Source organism: Carettochelys insculpta, chromosome 11 (genome assembly GCF_033958435.1).
Source record: "Carettochelys insculpta isolate YL-2023 chromosome 11, ASM3395843v1, whole genome shotgun sequence".
NCBI lineage: Eukaryota > Metazoa > Chordata > Testudines > Carettochelyidae > Carettochelys > Carettochelys insculpta.
The window spans coordinates 20,306,272-20,322,953 of NC_134147.1; the positions used below are offsets into that span (position 1 = coordinate 20,306,272).

Sequence of the window (16,682 nt, forward strand, 5' to 3'; positions counted from 1 at the left end):
GCATGCAAGGGATGGTGCTTGGCCCTGCCAAGAGGGCAGGGGCCTGGAGTCTGACTGCCCAAGGTCCTGTCCAGCTCCACGAGATGTGTATAGCCATGCGTTTTTAGGAAGAGGACTGATAGCTCAGGTGGTTTGGCTAGTGACCTAGTTAAACCCAGAGCTGTGAGTTCAAGCCCTCCGTGGGACACCCAGGGATCTGGAGCAAATAAACTTAAGGGGGAAAAAAAAACCCACCTGCCAGGGATGGTGCTTGGCACAGGGCTGGACTCACTAGCCTCCTGAGGTCCCTTCCAGCTCCATGAGGTGTGTATCTCCATAGATTTATTTAACCCTCCCCTCTGCCACCCAAGTGGCCAATCTCCCTCTAGAACAGGGCACATCAAAGAGAAGTCCTGGATGAAGCCACACTGGGGAGACACTGATTCCTGGAGACAGCTCCACACCAGGGGCGCTGAAGTATGGGGAAGGCCAGTCCTGTCGCTCCAATCCAGTGGGGTCAACAGGTGAAGTAGGTTCCCAGTCCCTGCTGGTGGCTCTGATCCAGGCAGCATTGAGTGGTGGGGCTACTGGGCTAGCACCTTGGCTCCAGCTGGGAGGTTTGATAGGTCCAGGGCTGTGGTTTGAGCTGATCCTGATAAAAACTCAAACCCTACTCTTGGTTGTTCCATTTATTCCCAAAATGAGCTAAAACTCCAGAACTGGAGCGGAGGAACCCAGGGAGGGGGAAAGCTGCCTGGGGAAATGGGGGGTTCCACACCAGGGCTCCCCACATGCAGCCCAGATAACCAGAAGCAGAGCAGAAAGCTCTGCAGTAGAGCAGGGTATTTAAAACAGTCAGGGCTACCCCTGCTGGTCAGTCGTGGTACATCTTAAGCAGGCAGGATTTGATGGTGTTCATGTACCGATCCCAGAGCGCCTGGTGCCTGCGGGGAAAAGAACTGGGATGTCAGACAATGGCACTGAGATGCGCCCACCTCTGGGGTGGGGCACGGAAGCTGTTTAAAGAGGGACCCCTTGCCTGGCACTTCTATGCAGTCTTCTCTGATGGGGGGAGCAGAGGCTGCTTACACAGGTACATTGCCTGGGGGGTGAGATACAGCTGCATTTGGCATGGGGTGTGGAAGCTGTTCCGATAGGGCTCCCTCGCCCACAGCGCCGATGCAGCTGACTCTGGGGTGGGGCTGCTGGCTAACAGCTGCCGTCAATGCTCTCCACATTTTGGACAGGCAGGAAATGCGGGTGTGCAGTGATTCGGCGGGGGGTGGGGACGGGACCAGCACTTACCGGAAAGCATCCAAGGTGTGAGCGGATGCTGTGTACTGCGTCAGGAAGAGGCGCACGTCGTTCAAGGTCCATTTGTCCGATTTGCAGGGCTCAATGAACTGAGAAGAAGGGGGAAAAGGAATCAGAGACAGTCAGGGTCCCAGGACTCCCACCCCACCACCTCACCTTCACACCTTGCTTGCTGGGAATTGAGACTGGCCCTGGGAGGAGGGAATGGGACCTGGGACCATTCCCCATGTGAGGAGAGCTGCTGCATCTCAATCCTCAAGTCCCTAATTTAGCCCCCGCCCCGCAGGGCCCTACCCGACTTCCTGCCTCACTAGCATGGAACCTGGGTGGGGGGAGGGAATCAGGTCACAAAGGTCACACCTCCTGCCCCTTCACTTCCTAGGCATGCAGGGGAACGTGCTCTGGGGGCTTGTCTGGAGGGCTCTCTCTGCTGAGGGGGGCAGGCGCTCCAAGCCACCCCAAATTCACCCACATAGATGTTAAATGCTGCAGGTGCTGACTCTGAGAGGGCTCTGTGTGCTGGGGGGAGGGGATGGGGCTGGGATATAGGGGGCAGTGTATGGGATGCTTGTGGGGTCCCATTTCTCACAGGCAGTGACGCCCCATGCCCTGGGTGTGGGGACCATGATGCTGGGGGGAAGGGAACAAGGCTAGGAGGAGGCCTGCAGGGAGGTACCTTTTCCACTAGGTCGATGAAGAAGTCACGCACATCTTTGGTGTGGGTCAGCTTGGAGGCCATATTGACCAGAGCCCGTGACAGGTTCTGTGGGGCCCAGACAGGTCACCAGAGCGACATGGGGCGCCCTGTGTCTCAGGCACCTGGGCAGTTACAAACCTCACCCCCAGCCCATTCACACACAGGAGAAGGGACCCACCAGGGTCGCTCAGTGAACTGCTGCCAGATCAGGGCAGACAACCCAGGAATCCTGGTTCCCAGCTCCAAGCTGGCAGAGGGTCAGGGGCCAAGGCTGGCGATGGCCCCATGCACCCCCCAGAAAGACAAACTGGAGGGAAGGGTGTTCGTGGCCCCCGTGCCCCCAAGCACGCGCAGCCCAGAAGGCTCATGGCGTGGCTGGGGCTAGGAAGCCTGACTCAGAATCCCCCGCCGGTGGGCACCTCATGCATGGCGGGTGCATGGAGGGGGGCATGTGGGGTTCGGCTCAGTAGGCTGCGGCACCAGGCGTGCCAGGCTGTGGGCTGCAGCCCTTCACTGGCCCGCAGAAGACCCAGGTGATCAGGTAACGCAAGGGAAATCCACTGAGAGGTGGTGCCAACTGTGGACACCAGCCAGCAGCCTGGTCACTGCATGGGGCTCTTTGGACCAGGTGGAAACCCCACCCTTCCCCCTCACTACTCCCTTCTTGTCCCCAGGACACACCTTGAAGTTGGCTTCCATCTCATTGTACACCGAGATCTTCCCACGCAGGGATGTGCACACATGGCTACAGAGGGACAGAGAGCGGTCAGGCCAGGAACGGCCTCGCACAGGGACAGAACAGACACACTCCGGGTGGTACTTCTTCCACGTCCACCACCACATGCACCACAACGCAGTCCAAATGGAGAAGAGACACCAGGAGTCCTGGCTCCCATGTCCTCTGCTCTAACCCACTAGACCCACCAGGTCCCCCTCCTCTAACCCACTACACCTGACTCCCGTCCCAGAGCTAGAGACATAACCTGGGAGTCCTGGCCCCCCAGCTCTGCCCACCTCGGGCCCGTACCTTTTATGCAGATCAAGCAGGTCCTTATCAGCAATCAGCACCTTGAGTTCCTTGAGCTCCTGCAGGAACTCCTTATCCAGATCCACATCCATGTCATCCACGTTGGAGTCTGGGGGAGCAGGTGGACAAGTGGGAGAAGGCTTTAGGGTGCAGGGGCTGTTTGTACAGGGATCCCTAACCCAGCGCTAAGATGCAGCTGCCTCTAGGGTGGGACTTGAGGAATCTGTTATAAACAGTCCCCCATCCAGCACTGAGATGCAGCCTGATCTGGGCTGAGGCCTGGGATCTGTTTACACAGAGGCAGGAGTAAGTCTGGGATCCAAGCGGCAGCAGCTCCCACCCCCTGCCCCGGTGCAGTAAGCTGGCACTGCAGGTCCCAGGAGCACCAGTGGATGGGTTTCAATGATCGTACCAGGGGCCCCAGGCTCACCCACAGCGCCCAATGTCCAGTTCTGGATCATCTGCTCAGCACAGTAAGCGAAATCCTCAAAGGTCAGGAACTGCAGTTTCTTCTTGCCGGTCTCGAAGCGGCTGTTGGCGAAGAAGACGATGGCCGCGTAGTACCTGGAGGTGGGGGCAGGAGGGCACACGCGGCGTCAGAAAATTCTCCTGTTCCTACCCCCGCTGCACAGCTCCCGCTAGCGCAGCACCTAGAGCCCAGGGGTGCACTCCCTGGGAGGCCACCCACCCAAGCACCGGCTCAGATCTGAAGGGATGGCTCAGAACAGCTCAGGTCTGTCCTGAGCTGGTCCAGGGGCTGCAGGCCCCAGCCCCGGGTTCCAGCTCCTGCACTCGGGCCATCGTCTCTGCCGCAGCCTGCAGAGAGCCTGAGCTGGGGCGGGGGAGGCTGGCCCAGGCGTCCTGAAGGGAACGTTCAGTCTCAGCCTCGCTTCTCTCGGGAGCTTTCTCCCAGCCGAGGGCTCTGTGCGGTGTAGGAATAATGCACCCACCCAGCAGAGACACTCGGGGGTGGCGCTGTACCACCGGGTGCCCCCCAGCGCGTACCTGGCCAGCCGGTCCGAGAGCAGGAAGTGTTGCTGAATGTTCTCCACCAGGGAGCCTCGCATCTCCTCCACCACCTTAAACACCCGCTTGAAGTTGTCAAACTGAGAAGGACACCGGGGGGCGGGTCAGAGCCCTGGAGCGGGAAGGCCTTGGATGCCATCCCCCATGCTCTGAGCCAGCCAGTCACCCAGCCCCAGGGTCTGGGGGAAGCCATACGCCAGGGGCTCCTGGGAATCTCCTGGCCAGGGGCCAGATAGGTGTCATTGTGTAGGAGGATCCTGGGAGTTCCAGGCCTGGGTCTCGAGAGGAGATGCTGCCCCAGAGACTCCTGGGAGCTGCTGGTCCAGGACCTGAAGGTAGCTGCTATGCCAGCAGCTTATGGGAACCCCCGCGGGCTGCCAGCTGGGGTCTGATGTCAGCTGCTGCCCCAGGCGGAGCCGTACCTGGCGCCGGCAGCTCTTGAGGGTGATGCCCGTCTTGGCACTGACGTCGTCCAGGTCCTTCTTGGTGCCCTTGGACAGCTTCTTGCCCAGCACCTCGCGCACAAAGGCCTCGTCAAAGGCATAGTACCTGCCGCCCGCCACGGGAGTGGGAGACAGAGGGCACCTCAGACACCCCTGCCCCATGCACCTCAGCTGCCCCCCGCCGCCCCACGTGGGCTTCACACACTGCCCTGTCTCCAGCCCCTGCCGCAGACTCTCCCACCGAGTCTTCGACATCCTCCAGCCCCAGTCCCCACCAGCTTGGTGGGGCCCCAGGATCACACCCAGCCTTCTCTCCCCAGTATGGCAGTGGGCGGGGCTTCCCCCCTGCCCCTGCCCCTGCCCCCGCCCCCCCTTCCCCTGCCCCCTCCCCTGCTGGTCTCCTCCCCCAGGGCCATACCCCGCACCTCTCGATGAGCATGGCCTGGCGGGAGGGGGGGATCTGGAAGTGGAGCTGGTGGATCAGCTTGGAGGGGGTGTGCAGCAGGCGCTCCAGCATGTGGAAGGTGCGGTAATGGTCCATGGTGTCACTCTGCAGCACGTCCACCGTGGCCCCCGTCTGCTCCAGGATCCCGCTGCGCAGCCGCAGGCTCACGGCATCGCTCACTGGGGAGGCCAAGGGGCTGAGGTCAGCAGGGCCAACCCCCACCTCACTCGCCGTGGGGGTGGAATGGGGCCCAGAGGTCAGATCAGTGCATGGGGGCAGGGCCTGGCCCCTCCCTACCACCAGCTGTTGGGGTCACAGGGGACAAACATTCTATTTCCCTCCAAGGCACTAGTAAAACAAGGGGGTAAACTGAGGCACGGGTGGGTTGTTGGGGGGAAAACACTCCGCCAGGCTCAGCTGGGGACAGAACCCAGCGGTCCTGACCCTGCCACCCCCTGGCTAGTGCAGCTCCCTCTCCTCTCCATACCCGAGTACCCATCCAGCCAGAGCTGGTACACCTCCTCGTCGATCAGCGTGGTGTTCCCCACAAAGATGTCCAGGTCATTGGTCATGGCCCGCGGCACCAGTCTGCCCTGGCCCAGGCTTCACCAGTGAGATCCCAGCTCCTGGCTGCCTGCTGGAGAAGACACTGGGAGCCTGTGGGGAGAGAAAGGGGGAAAGTGCAGCAGGTCTCGTAGAGTGGAGAGACAGGTGCTCCAGAGGGATCTCCCCGTGATACGGTGAGAGCCAGAGTGTCCTGCCTCCAGCCTACTCCGCTCACTCCCCCCAAGAGCTGGGGATGGAACCCAGGAGTCCTAGTTCCCAGCCCCACACTGCTTTAACCCCCAGGCTCACTCCCCTGCCACCCCAAGCTGGGGGTGGGACCCAGGAGTCCTGGCACCCAGCCCCACACTGCTTTAACCCCGAGACTCGCTCGCTCCCCCAGGCTGGGGGTGGGACCCAGGAGTCCTGGCACCCAGGTGTGCCCCCTCCCGCCCCACAGAGGCGAACCTGCGGAGCTGTCCCCCGGCTTCTCGCCCCTCTCCATGTGACCCCGGAGCCGTTTGCTTCCAGGTCGCAGCAGCCGCCTGGTTGCGCGCGTCAGCCCGTAGGGGCGGAGCCACGTGGGAGTGAGCTGCCGGGAGCCAGGACTCCTGGGTTCGTTCCGGGAGGGGAGTGCGGGCGAGCGGTTAGAGCAGGAGCTGGGCGCCAGGCCCCCTCCCTGGCTCTCAGGGGGGAGCGCTGCCTGCCTCCAGCCTGCGGTGTAACATGCACTGGGGCCGGGGGCGTGTCTCGGCGCGCCCCGCTGCAGGCTGCACCTGGCCTGTCTCCGGGGGCTCCTCTGCCCCGGCCCTTGCGGATTACAGGGGGAGCTTGTGGGGGGAGGGGTTCCCCAGCTTTCTCCTTAGCAGCTCGGCTGCTGTTTCTGGAGGGATCCCCCTGGGGGAGCGGAGATGCAGCCACGTCTGGGGTGGAGCACAGGAGCTGTGTGCCCAGAGACTCCTCGTAGTGGGGTGGGCGCTGAATCCGAGGGGAGACCAGCCCCTAATGAACACCCCGCCCCCACTCGCCGCGGGGCTGGATTCTCCTGGGCCAGCCCGGGTGCTGTCCTGGGGAGCAGGGGACGTTCTGTAAGCCGGGGGGGGGGGAGGTTGGGCGCTGAGGTCTCAGACCCTCGTCCCACCCCTCCCTTTCCTGCCTTGTGCCCATGTTCCAGCTTCCCCTCCCTCCCCCACCCACCCAGGCCTCGATGGCTCCCTCCCTGCCCCAGCGGGAACACAAAGGCCCTTTGTTCCCACCGGCCTTGGCATTGCAGGAATCTGGATCCATGTACCAGCCCCGGCCCTGCTACTCTCCAGCCCCCGCTCCCGCGGAGAGAGGGTTCAATCCCCGAGCCACCCCCCAGCCCCCGCGGGAGATCCCCTCCCACGACTCCTGCTACTGAACCCCAGCCCTACCCGCTAGCAATCAGCCCCCGCCGCCTGGATTCCAGGGGGACCATCTCCCCCCCCCGGGGAACGGCCCCAGACACAGCCCCTGTGCCCAGCCTTGGGCGCCCCCCTGTGTGTGGGGGGGCACCTCTCTCCCTGCCCCGGCCTGCCTGGGGCCCGACCGGTTAACAGCGCTTCCTCCCCCGCCCGGCCTGTCTCCTCTTCCATTGTACCCAACATCCTTCCTGTCTCCGGGCCGGGGCTCGCGGCGTCCCTCGGCCCCACTGCAGCCCTGGGGGGGTGGGGCTGGACAATGGGAGGCGGCGCTGCAGTGGCTCTGCCCCCCCGGGGGGTGCGGGGCGCGGCTGAGATCCCCCCTCCGGTCCTGCCCCCCACCCAACCCAACCCAACCCTACCCTGAGCTGCGCGGGGCGAGGGACCCCCGGCTGCCCCTCGCCAGGGGCCGGACCGCCCCAGCCCGCTCAACCCCGCCGGGGTGCCCCCCCCCCCGCCAGCGAGCCAGCACCTGCCCCTCCCCCCGCCCTCATGCCCCTCCCCCACCTGCACCTGTCGCCCCCTTCGCCGCTGGCCCCCCGCACCCCCTCCCCCGCCTGGGGGGGGCGCTGCCCCTCCCTTGTTATTCCCACGTCACGGCTTCCTCCCCCGCCCCCCCCAGCCGCAGCCCCGCTCCGCCCCCGCGGGTCCCCGCCGCAGGATGCGCCGGCTGCTCTGAGCCCGGCAGAGCCCAGCGCCGGGCCGGGGGGAGCCAAGCGCGCTCCGTGCGCCGCAGAGAAGCGGCCGGGGGCTGCACCCCGAGAAGCGGCTCCGTGCGCCCATGGGGCCCGGCCGCCCCCCAGGGGCCCAGCCCGGCCAGTGAGCGGCCCGGAGCGCGCAGCACCTGGCGGGGCTCCGTGCGCCCCCAGCCCGGCGCGCGATGGGCAGCGAGGCGGGCGAGGCGGCGGCCGGCCGGGCCCTGGCCCAGCTGAGCGACTCGGAGCTGGGCGGCTGCAGCAAGGAGGAGCTGGTGCGGCGGCTGCGGCAGGAGGAGGCGGAGAAGCTGGCGGCGCTGGTGCAGCGGGGCCGCCTCATCCAGGGCGTGAACCGGCAGCTGCAGGAGCATCTGCGCGAGGTGCGCGAGCTGAAGCAGGTGAACGAGCGCCTGGCGGCCGAGAACCGCGAGCTCCGCGACCTCTGCTGCTTCCTGGACGACGACCGGCTGAAGGCCAAGCGGCTGGCGCGGGACTGGCAGCTCTTCGGGCAGCAGGCGGCCCGGGTGCTGCGGGACGAGCTGGCCGCCTGCCTGCACAAGCTGGCCGGCCTGGAGGGGCTGCAGGAGCGCCTGGCCGCCGAGAACCTGGAGCTCAAGGCGCTGTGCCTGGCGCTGGAGGACGAGTGCGCCGCCCGCGCCGACGGCAGCCCCGTGGGCTCCTCTGAGCTCAGCCTGCCCTGCGGGCCCCGGGACCTGGGCGACGGCAGCTCCAGCACCGGCAGCGTCGGCAGCCCGGACCAGCTGCACCCGGCCTGCTCGCCCGAGGACTAGGGGGGGCGGGACTGCCGGACTTGAGCCCTGGACCCCCCCACCCCGGAGCTGGGGGCCAGCCCCCGCTGGAGACCTCCCTCCAGGACTGTTCACCCCCACCGGGCTGGGGGTAGTGGGGGGCAGGACCCCTGGACTACAGGCCTCCCTGGGGCCTCCCCCTTACTGGACTCCCCCCTGGAGCTGGAGAGGGATCCCAGTAGAGACCCCACCAGGACTGTCCACCCCCTCACTGGGGACCTCCCTGGGGTCTGTCCCCAGGACTGTGTGTCCCCAAGGGGCTGGAGGGAGTGAGCTCACAGGGCTCCCCAGTGACTTCACCGTCCCACCCCCCCCAGAGGACTGGAGAGCAGAGGAGACCTCCCAGAGAGGCTGTTGCTGGGGGGCTCTCCCAGGGCCCCCGGGAAGGGGCACTGCCGAAGACTGGAGGTCACTTTCATGAAGATCTCCATGCAGGCTCTGGGGCCAGGGAGTGGAGCCCGGAACCAGGGAAAGGTGAAAGATGCATTTTGGATGTCACCTTCCCAGAAGCCTCATCTTTCTTGTCTTCTTGGGCAATCCCCCCAGCCCCTGGTGCTAACACCAGGCCCCAGGTGTAGTGATAGCAGTTTGGTTCGGGGAGTGGGTGGAGGGTTGTTGGTGGGGGGGTCAGATTTGCTGCCTCTGGCTTTTGTGTGCAGGGGGAGGGGGAGGATTAGGGCAATTCCTCCAAAAAGTGCAAATAATAAATGTTTTCAAACTGCAGCTTTGGGCAGAGTCGGTGTCTGCTGACAGGCGAGTTCCGGCTGCTCTGTGGCCGGAGACCGTCATTGTGGGTCCCGTGTGGCGTTGCCCCCGTGCAATGCAAGGAGAGAGATTCTTTTGTGATTTTCTTCCCAGGACGCTGATATTTCCAGCCCGACATACGGTTTAGATTGCAGGTTTTGGTCTGCGATGTTCCGTTTGCTCTAGTTTTGTCATCCTGCGATCCCGGGGAGTTCACACGCGTGGCTGTGGGCTGGGATAGAGGGGCACAGGCAGGGCTGGCACAACAGAGGGCCTGCGAGTTGGGGTTAAGGGACCCCAGCAGAGTTGCGTGTGGGGGAGTCCAGGGCTGAGATCGGAGAAGCTGTGTTCAAAGGGGACAGGCTGTAGGGTGGCTGGATGCTGGATAGTCCAGGCCTCGTGAGTAACTAGTTCCCCTTGTCTTGCTTAGAACAGGGTTGAATCCCGCCATCCCTTCCTGACCAGGCATGCCTCAGAGACAAAGGGCTGCCAGGCCAGGAAGCAGATGTCCGGATCCACAGGCCATGATAACTAAGACCTGACAAAAGCAGCCCAGCTCCCTCTCCCCGGCTCCACAAAATCCAGAAGCCACCAGGCGGGGAGGCTCAGGGAGGCGGCTGTTCCCCAGTCCACCAGCTGGGAGCAGGGTAGAAAGCTAGGGTAGGTCCCTTGATGGCAGGGGCTTTGCCAATGGAGGCATGGGAGCGAGGCAGAAAGCACCAACCTGCATCCCTGGGGTAAGAGGTGCTCTCCCCACACCGTCAGTGCTGACCCCAGTGCGCTGCAGGGAGGGGGTTGGAGAGTTTCAAGCTCCCAGCAGGCCCAGCTCTCCCTGTAGCAGTTATGGCTGCACCCCTGGAGGCCAGGAAGTACCTGTCTGCTTGTGTTAGTGCTGCCTCACTTGGCCTTTGCAAGGGCTAGCAGGCAACGCAGCACTCTCCTGCACATTGAGGAATGGGGGATGAGGTCCCCAGCCACCTGCACAACCTCTAATCCTTGCTTCCGCCACACCAGCTCGGGGCTGGGATGCACATTTGCATCTGAACATAAGAACGGCCATACTGGGTCAGACCAAAGGTCCATCTAGCCCAGTAGCCTGTCTGCCGACAGTAGCCAATGCCAGGTGCCCCAGAGGAGGTGAACCGAAGACAATGATCTCCTGCCATCCATCTCCCACCTTTGACAGAAGGCTGGGGGCACCATACCTTACCCCTTGCTAATAGCCATCTATGGACCTCACCTCCAAATATTTATCAAGCTCTTTTTTAAACTCTGTTAGAGTGCTGGCCTTCACAGCATCCTCCGGCAAGGAGTTCCACAGGTTGACTGCAGTGTGTGAAGAAAAGCTTTCTTTTATTAGTTTTTAACCTGCTACCCATTAATTTCATTTGGTGTCCTCTAGTTCTTATATCATGGGAACAAGTAAATAACTTTTCTGTATTCACTTTCTCCGCACCATTCATGATTTTATAGACCTCTATCATATCACCCCTCAGTCTCCTCTTTTCTAGACTGAAAAGTCCCAGTCTCTCTAGCCTCTGACAGTAACAAAGGCCACCTTTGCTCGGGGGGATTGAACCAACAAGTCCTGGGTTCAGAGGCCAATGCCTTATCCATTAGCAAGCAGGGACTCCTGCGGTAGGTGCAGCCTTAGACCTTGGCACCCCCTAGTGGTAGCATGTGATTCATGGATGCCAAGAGCTCACTCTAAGCTGTATCCAGCACAGTGGAGCCCCCACTCCCGGTGCAGGGCCCCTGTGCGCTTCCCTGATGTTAATAATAGTTGCCCTTCGGGCCTCAGCACTGCCTGGCTGGGGGTGCAAAGTCCCTGCTTGTTGACATGTGTGTCAATGACATGAGAACCTTTGCATGTGCCATCTGGTTGGTTCAATGACGTCCGAATGCCAGCGCCAGGCAGAGCCAGGGTTTAATTTGGGCCAGACCTGAGCCGAGGCCCCACATCGCTGCTTGGCCGTTGAGAGCTCCAATACTTCTGGGCATGGTGCATCAGGTGTGAACAGAAACAAATGGTGTGCGAGCCCCTTTCATTACCAGTGAAGTTCTGGGCAGCAGAACGCAGTGGGTTTAGGGGGAATTGGGAAAAAGGTATCCCCAGCCCGTCGCTTAGGAGAGGTTGAGGGAGTGTGGTGGGGGAGGAATGGACAAAATTGAAGAGAACGGCAGGTGGATGGAAGAACGTGGAACCTGGCGTGAGTGGGAGGGTGCACCAGTGGCTGTGGGAGATTGGTGGCAGACAGAACGCCCGGCGGACAGGGAGATTGGAGGCTGTCCCTGACAATGGGCGGGGGCACCCAGGGAGTTGTGGGCTGCATGGCAGGAGGCCAGGAAGGGGCGTATGGAGGGAGGCAAAGAGCTTACAGAAGCAATACAGTGTGCAACCCCTTCATTATGGTCATATCCCATGTGAAAGGTCTGGGCCCTGGGTCAGCATGTGACATGGCCAGGGTCCCGGAGAGGTCTAGCAGGCTAGTGCAGGTTGAACCTCTGTAGTCTGGCACCCTTAGGACCTGACCAGTACCAAATGAGAAAATTTCCCGGTCAATATTATCTAGCCAAAATACCAGCACTTCGGCTGTGTCTACACTGGCCCCTTTCTTTCGGAAGGGGCATGGTAATGAGTGAGTTGGGAAGACGCTAATGAGGCACTGCCATGAATATGCAGCACCTCATTAGCATAATGGCAGCTGCATGCGAGTCGAAAGTGCTGCTTTCGAATCATGCGCTGCTATGTAGACAGGGGCCTTTGAAAAGGAACCGCCCCCCCCGCACTTCGAAAGCCCCTTCTTCCTGTTTGGTTTTCGGAAGAAGGGGCTTTCGAAGTCCGGACAGGTTCCTTTCCAAAGGCCCCTATCTACACCAGCGGCGCACAACTCGAAAGCGGCACTTTCCAATCGCATGCAGCTGCCATTATGCTAATGAGGTGCTGCATATGCATGGCAGCGCCTCATGAGCATCTTCCCAACTCGCTCATTACCATGCCCCTTCCAAAAGGAAGGGGCCAGTGTAGACATGGCCTTCCACTGCTTACTCCGCTCTTAAAAGACATTGAGGGTAAGTCAACACAGCAAAGTTATTTCGAAATAACTATCCAAGCGTCCACGCAACTCAGCCGCTACTTTGAAATAATTTCAAAACAGGGGTTGGCTTCTTTCAAAATTGGTGAACCTCATTTTACGAGGAATAGCGCCGGTTTTGAAAGAGCTATTTCAAAATAAGCGCTGTTCAGGCAGGCAATGGAGCCTGTTTCAAAATAAGCCATGTTGTATCCAATGTCTCCCTTTTGAAATCGGCTCTCTGCATGGGAGCGCTGTATGTCGAAATAGCTGAGTGCGACTTCAGCCTTTTGTGTGTAGCAGTGTTATTTTGAAATAAGGCTGCTGTGTAAACATACTCTTAGGGGCAAATTACAGCCTGGAACACTGACAGCCAGGAGTAGTGGCTGTAAACAAACTTTATGGGACCACAGGAAACATGGCCGCACCCCTGATAAATGGTCACCCAGTGAACTTTAAAATCAGGCAGGCCCGTGGAGATTGCCGGACGACAGAGGTTCAGCCTGCAGCTGAATTTATGTATGGAGATGTGATTATCCAGAACTAAGGGGCAGAACCCTGTGGAACACCCACAGAGAGGAGGATTCTGCCAGGGACACACTAAGAATGGTTGGAGAGGTAGGAGGAGAAGCCGGAGAGGACATCGTCACCAAAGCCAAGAGGGTTAAGATTTCAAGAAGAACACAGCTGTGACCCATCAGCCATCTTGGACACAAAAAGGTACAGCTGGACAGGAACAGAATCCGGGACTCCTGGCTTTAACCACTAAACCCCACTCCCCTTCCCCGGCCAGGGACAGAAGCATGGAGGACCTGGAGAGGGTGCCTGTAGGTGAGGCAGCTAGAATGGAGCCAAGGCCCAGTCCCCACCCCCCCGTGGTAACTCACTCCTCTCCCCATGCTCAGTGTGTTCCCTCTGGTGGGGGGCACAGAGGTTGTCTCTGTGCACGTGGAAATACCCACATCTCCGAGAACAGGCAGGGCCCTGAAGAGGTCATGGAGTCCAGTCCCCTGTGCCCACAGCTGGACCCAGCGCCATCCCTGGCAGGGCTTTTTTTTTTTTTTAAATCTAACATGTCCCAGGCCTTTGAAGGGCCCCCTCAGGGACTGAGCTCATAACCTTGGGTCTACAAGGCCAATGCTCTTACCGCTGAAAGGGGACTGCCTCTGGTGGGGAGCTGCACACCGCCCCATCCTGGGACTGTCCCCTCCAGCTCCTGTGCCAGGCTCCCAGCCGCCTTCTCTGCCAGAAACACACAAGCAGCACAGGTTTGATATAGCCAAGACCCTTCCCTACAGGCCCCCCCACTGCACAGCCCCACCCCGACCCCGGGGCTGTGTGGGAGAGACCAAAAGGCCATAGTCAGGTTGCTCAATGCCTGACGGGGGAGGTAACTGGATGCCACGGGGATGGGCATGAGCGAAGATGCTGTGTGCAATAGAAACAGCCTGACAGGCCCCATGGCTCAGCCTGTGTGCCGTCTCCGCCCCCACCCCAGACCTTGGACTCAGGTTTTTGGACTGGGGAAACCTGTGCCTCCACCGCTCCAGAACTGGTCCCCCAGGCTCCAGTGCCAAGCTCAGCCGGCCTCCCGGAGGAGTGCCAGTGAGACACAGGGCATGAAGCAACTTACCAAAGCCCTTTTGTTCTCTCCCACACAGCCGCAGGCTGGAGGAAGGGCTGGGCAGCGAGAGGGAAGTTCAGAAGATCTGGCTGTTTCTCAAGGACGCTGTATTAAAGGTACGACTGCCAACCAGCCCCATGAGAAGGATTGGGTAAGGGCTTAGCTAAGCAGGACTCAGGTTTCACCATATAAATTGGGGTCCAAAAGGAAGTTCCTGGGAACCAACTGCAGGACACAGCCCCAAGACCAAAGCGGCCGGACTTCAGTGGTCAGCCAAGCGCACCTTGCCGAAGCTGGAGTCCCCCCCGTGACCTGACCCTGGGGACATCAAGAAACGTTCAGCTGCCTTATTGGAAACGGGGAGCAGTGTATGCATAGCATAGGCGTCCCCCCACTGTATTTGTTAATAGCTAGAGGACAAGGACGATATTATTGTGAAAGGCTGTTTCACTGGTAAAAGACACTGTAAACCTATAGAGTGTAAGGTAGATGGGGGCCTAAATTAACAGAATTATACTGTGAACCCTCGGAATTGGGGAAAGGTGGGTGCTCCTAGGGCCTAGACCAGTGTTTCTTACACTTTTTGAGACCCCCAGGTACACCAAACCATAATATTTTTGCTACAGAACCCCTGTGACCATTTTCTTCCCAAACAAAGGGTTATCAGACCCAAAACCTCACCAAACAGCTACATATTCAGCAAAACCAAAGAGAAGTCATTTAATCTGGTATCGTAGCACTGACGAAGTAACATTGTATCTGGTTTTAACAACAGAAAAGAAACACTAGCAGGGTATGAGATCAAAAAAAATGTCAGCTGCTCATGGCGCACCTGCAGGCTGTTCACAGAACACCAGTTTTCTGAGGAACGTGGCTTAAAAACACTGGCCCGGCCGACACTGGGTTCAGCCCCATTGACGTATTCCGTTTGATCCTGGGAAAGCTTATGAGCTGACCTTAACTGGCCTTCGCCCTGATACACACAGTGCAAGGCCCGTTGTGTGGCTCTGCAGCCTGGACCTCCCACCTATGTTAGCCCTCGGGCTACACTCTCCCTTGGTTGTCCAGGAAGCCTCATGAGAGGCAGCAGTGTTGGTCACTGGCCCCGTGTCTGTTACCACAGATGGATGACAGAGCTCCGTGCATTTAGCCTGAGTCCTGCACATATCCTGTTTTGCTTTCGTTGGAAGAGCATCTGTTGGCAGTTCCCAGGACTGGATTTTGCAAGGAACGAGTCATTCTCGGTGGGATTTTCCAGTGATCTAAGGCCTAGTGACCTGGGCCTCTTGGACTGCAGCCGGAAAGGAGTGAGCACGTAACTGATTCCAGCCCCTGGAGCAAAGGGGAGCGCCAGCCTGAAAGGCCATGTCCACACGCATCAGTTAGACCGTGCTGGCTGACTCAGGTGAAGGGGCTGTTCACCTGCAGTGCAGACATTCCAGCACAGCCCAAGCTGTGGGACCCTCCCTCCGCTCAGGCCCCCACTGCAACAAAGCAGCCCCTTAGCCCAAGCCCAATCAGAGCCGGCCCATGGGTGGGGCCCCAGGTGGCACATGGACAGCAGGGCTCAGCTGGTTCGTGGTGGCCGCGAGGGTTAAATGAAACATGGGCCCTGAAGGCCAAGACCCAAGGCCTTGCCCTAAGGCTGGGCCTGGCTGCAGTCAGGGGGCTTTTACGTACAGGGCACAGCCCCTCAGACCGAGCACTTTCTCACTTAAGTCAGCAGCCCCACCTCTTGCTCCCTGCCCTGCCCTTCCCCAGACAGGCCCTGCAGGGGTAAAAGGAGGACGATTTGGCTTGCACCAATCTGCCTGCGCTCCCAGCGCTGACCGGGGCCATTGCCAGGTTCCATTTCACTCCCCCCGCCCCGTGAGCGAAAGGCCCCAAGAATGGAAACTGAAGTATGAGGGGTTTATTTAATTGGGGCGGGACAGCACCTGGCCCTTGGCCCAGCAGAGGGGGAAGGTGTCAGGCGTGGCTGTTTGTCAGGAGCCGTGCCTTGTTCCTCTCTCTGGGGTGGGGCCCAACCCCTGCTCCGCAGCGGGCGTCTGCTGAGCGAGGTGCTGCTGGCTGAGGCGGGGGGCGTATTCAAACAGCTGCTGGAGTACGGGCAGAGGCCGTGACTCCAGGGAGGGAGCTGAGGAACCAGCCACGGCGGCTGAGGCAGGGCACTTGCCCCAGGTGGCGATGAGATGGTGCCCCGGCCATGCACCTGGCGGAGGGTCAGCTGCTGTGTCACACAGGGCGCCCAACCCCAACGCCAAAAGCCACCGTCCCAGCCAGGCTTGGCGGTAGGCCCTACACACGGCACTGCCCCGCCCCCCACCCCCCGCAGGGCGGAAGGGGAGGGCTGGCCAGGCTGCGTAGTCCTCTACCCGGCCTTCCTCCGTGTGAGCTGGCAACCCTCAGGCCCAGGAGAGCTACTTTAAGTGGGCCATGCCCCATCCAGCTTGGTTCCCACCGCTGTGCGCCTGCAAGCCTGGCTGGGCCTGACAGGCTCCCTGCAGGGCACTTACCCACTCACCCTCTTCCTAGGGCAACTCAGCAAGTTCCCAGGGGTCTGCAGGATGGGAGCTAGACTGGCCGCCTGCTGTGGCACAGCCAAGCAGCACAGGGGGGGCTGACCCAGCCATCACCTATCACTCACTCAGCCTGCGCACACCACGGGAGTCGGAGGAACGGCTTGAAATAGGAGGCCGAGCCTTCCGGGCCGGCGCCTGGGAACCAGGCGCCTAAATCCCCTTGGCAGCGATACACGGTGGTGGAGGCCTTCCGCCTGCCCCTGCAGGCCGACCCAAGCCAGGCTCTTGTGGCAGTCTC

The 16,682-nt window shown here is 60.8% G+C and overlaps 2 protein-coding genes across 2 annotated transcripts; one reads left to right on the forward strand and one right to left on the reverse strand.

Annotated features, from left to right (window-relative positions):
* Positions 1-655: 655 nt before the first annotated feature.
* FIBP (FGF1 intracellular binding protein) lies at positions 656-6,549 on the reverse strand. Its single transcript, XM_075005141.1, has 11 exons — positions 5,943-6,549; positions 5,419-5,588; positions 4,912-5,110; positions 4,466-4,592; positions 4,023-4,123; positions 3,448-3,581; positions 3,018-3,126; positions 2,672-2,735; positions 1,970-2,056; positions 1,285-1,382; positions 656-923 (listed from the first exon to the last, which is right to left on the reverse strand). Exons 2-11 carry the CDS (start codon positions 5,501-5,503, stop codon positions 854-856), a joined length of 1,074 nt encoding a protein of 357 aa, XP_074861242.1. The 5' UTR covers positions 5,504-5,588; positions 5,943-6,549; the 3' UTR covers positions 656-853.
* Positions 6,550-7,536: 987 nt separating this feature from the next.
* CCDC85B (coiled-coil domain containing 85B) lies at positions 7,537-9,025 on the forward strand. The gene has a single exon (XM_075005457.1). It carries the CDS (start codon positions 7,797-7,799, stop codon positions 8,400-8,402), a length of 606 nt encoding a protein of 201 aa, XP_074861558.1. The 5' UTR covers positions 7,537-7,796; the 3' UTR covers positions 8,403-9,025.
* Positions 9,026-16,682: the final 7,657 nt, after the last annotated feature.

Excerpts from the sequence above, each read along its gene's own strand:
- FIBP (XM_075005141.1), bottom strand. The coding sequence starts at position 5,503 with ATGACCAATGACCTGGACATCTTTGTGGGGAACACCACGCTGATCGAC. Across the intron at positions 5,111-5,418 it reads CTGGCTGGATGGGTACTCGG|TGAGCGATGCCGTGAGCCTG; the intron begins GTATGGAGAGGA and ends TGGCCTCCCCAG. Across the intron at positions 4,124-4,465 it reads TCAAGAGCTGCCGGCGCCAG|TTTGACAACTTCAAGCGGGT; the intron begins GTACGGCTCCGC and ends TGTCCTTCTCAG.
- CCDC85B (XM_075005457.1), top strand. The coding sequence starts at position 7,797 with ATGGGCAGCGAGGCGGGCGAGGCGGCGGCCGGCCGGGCCCTGGCCCAG.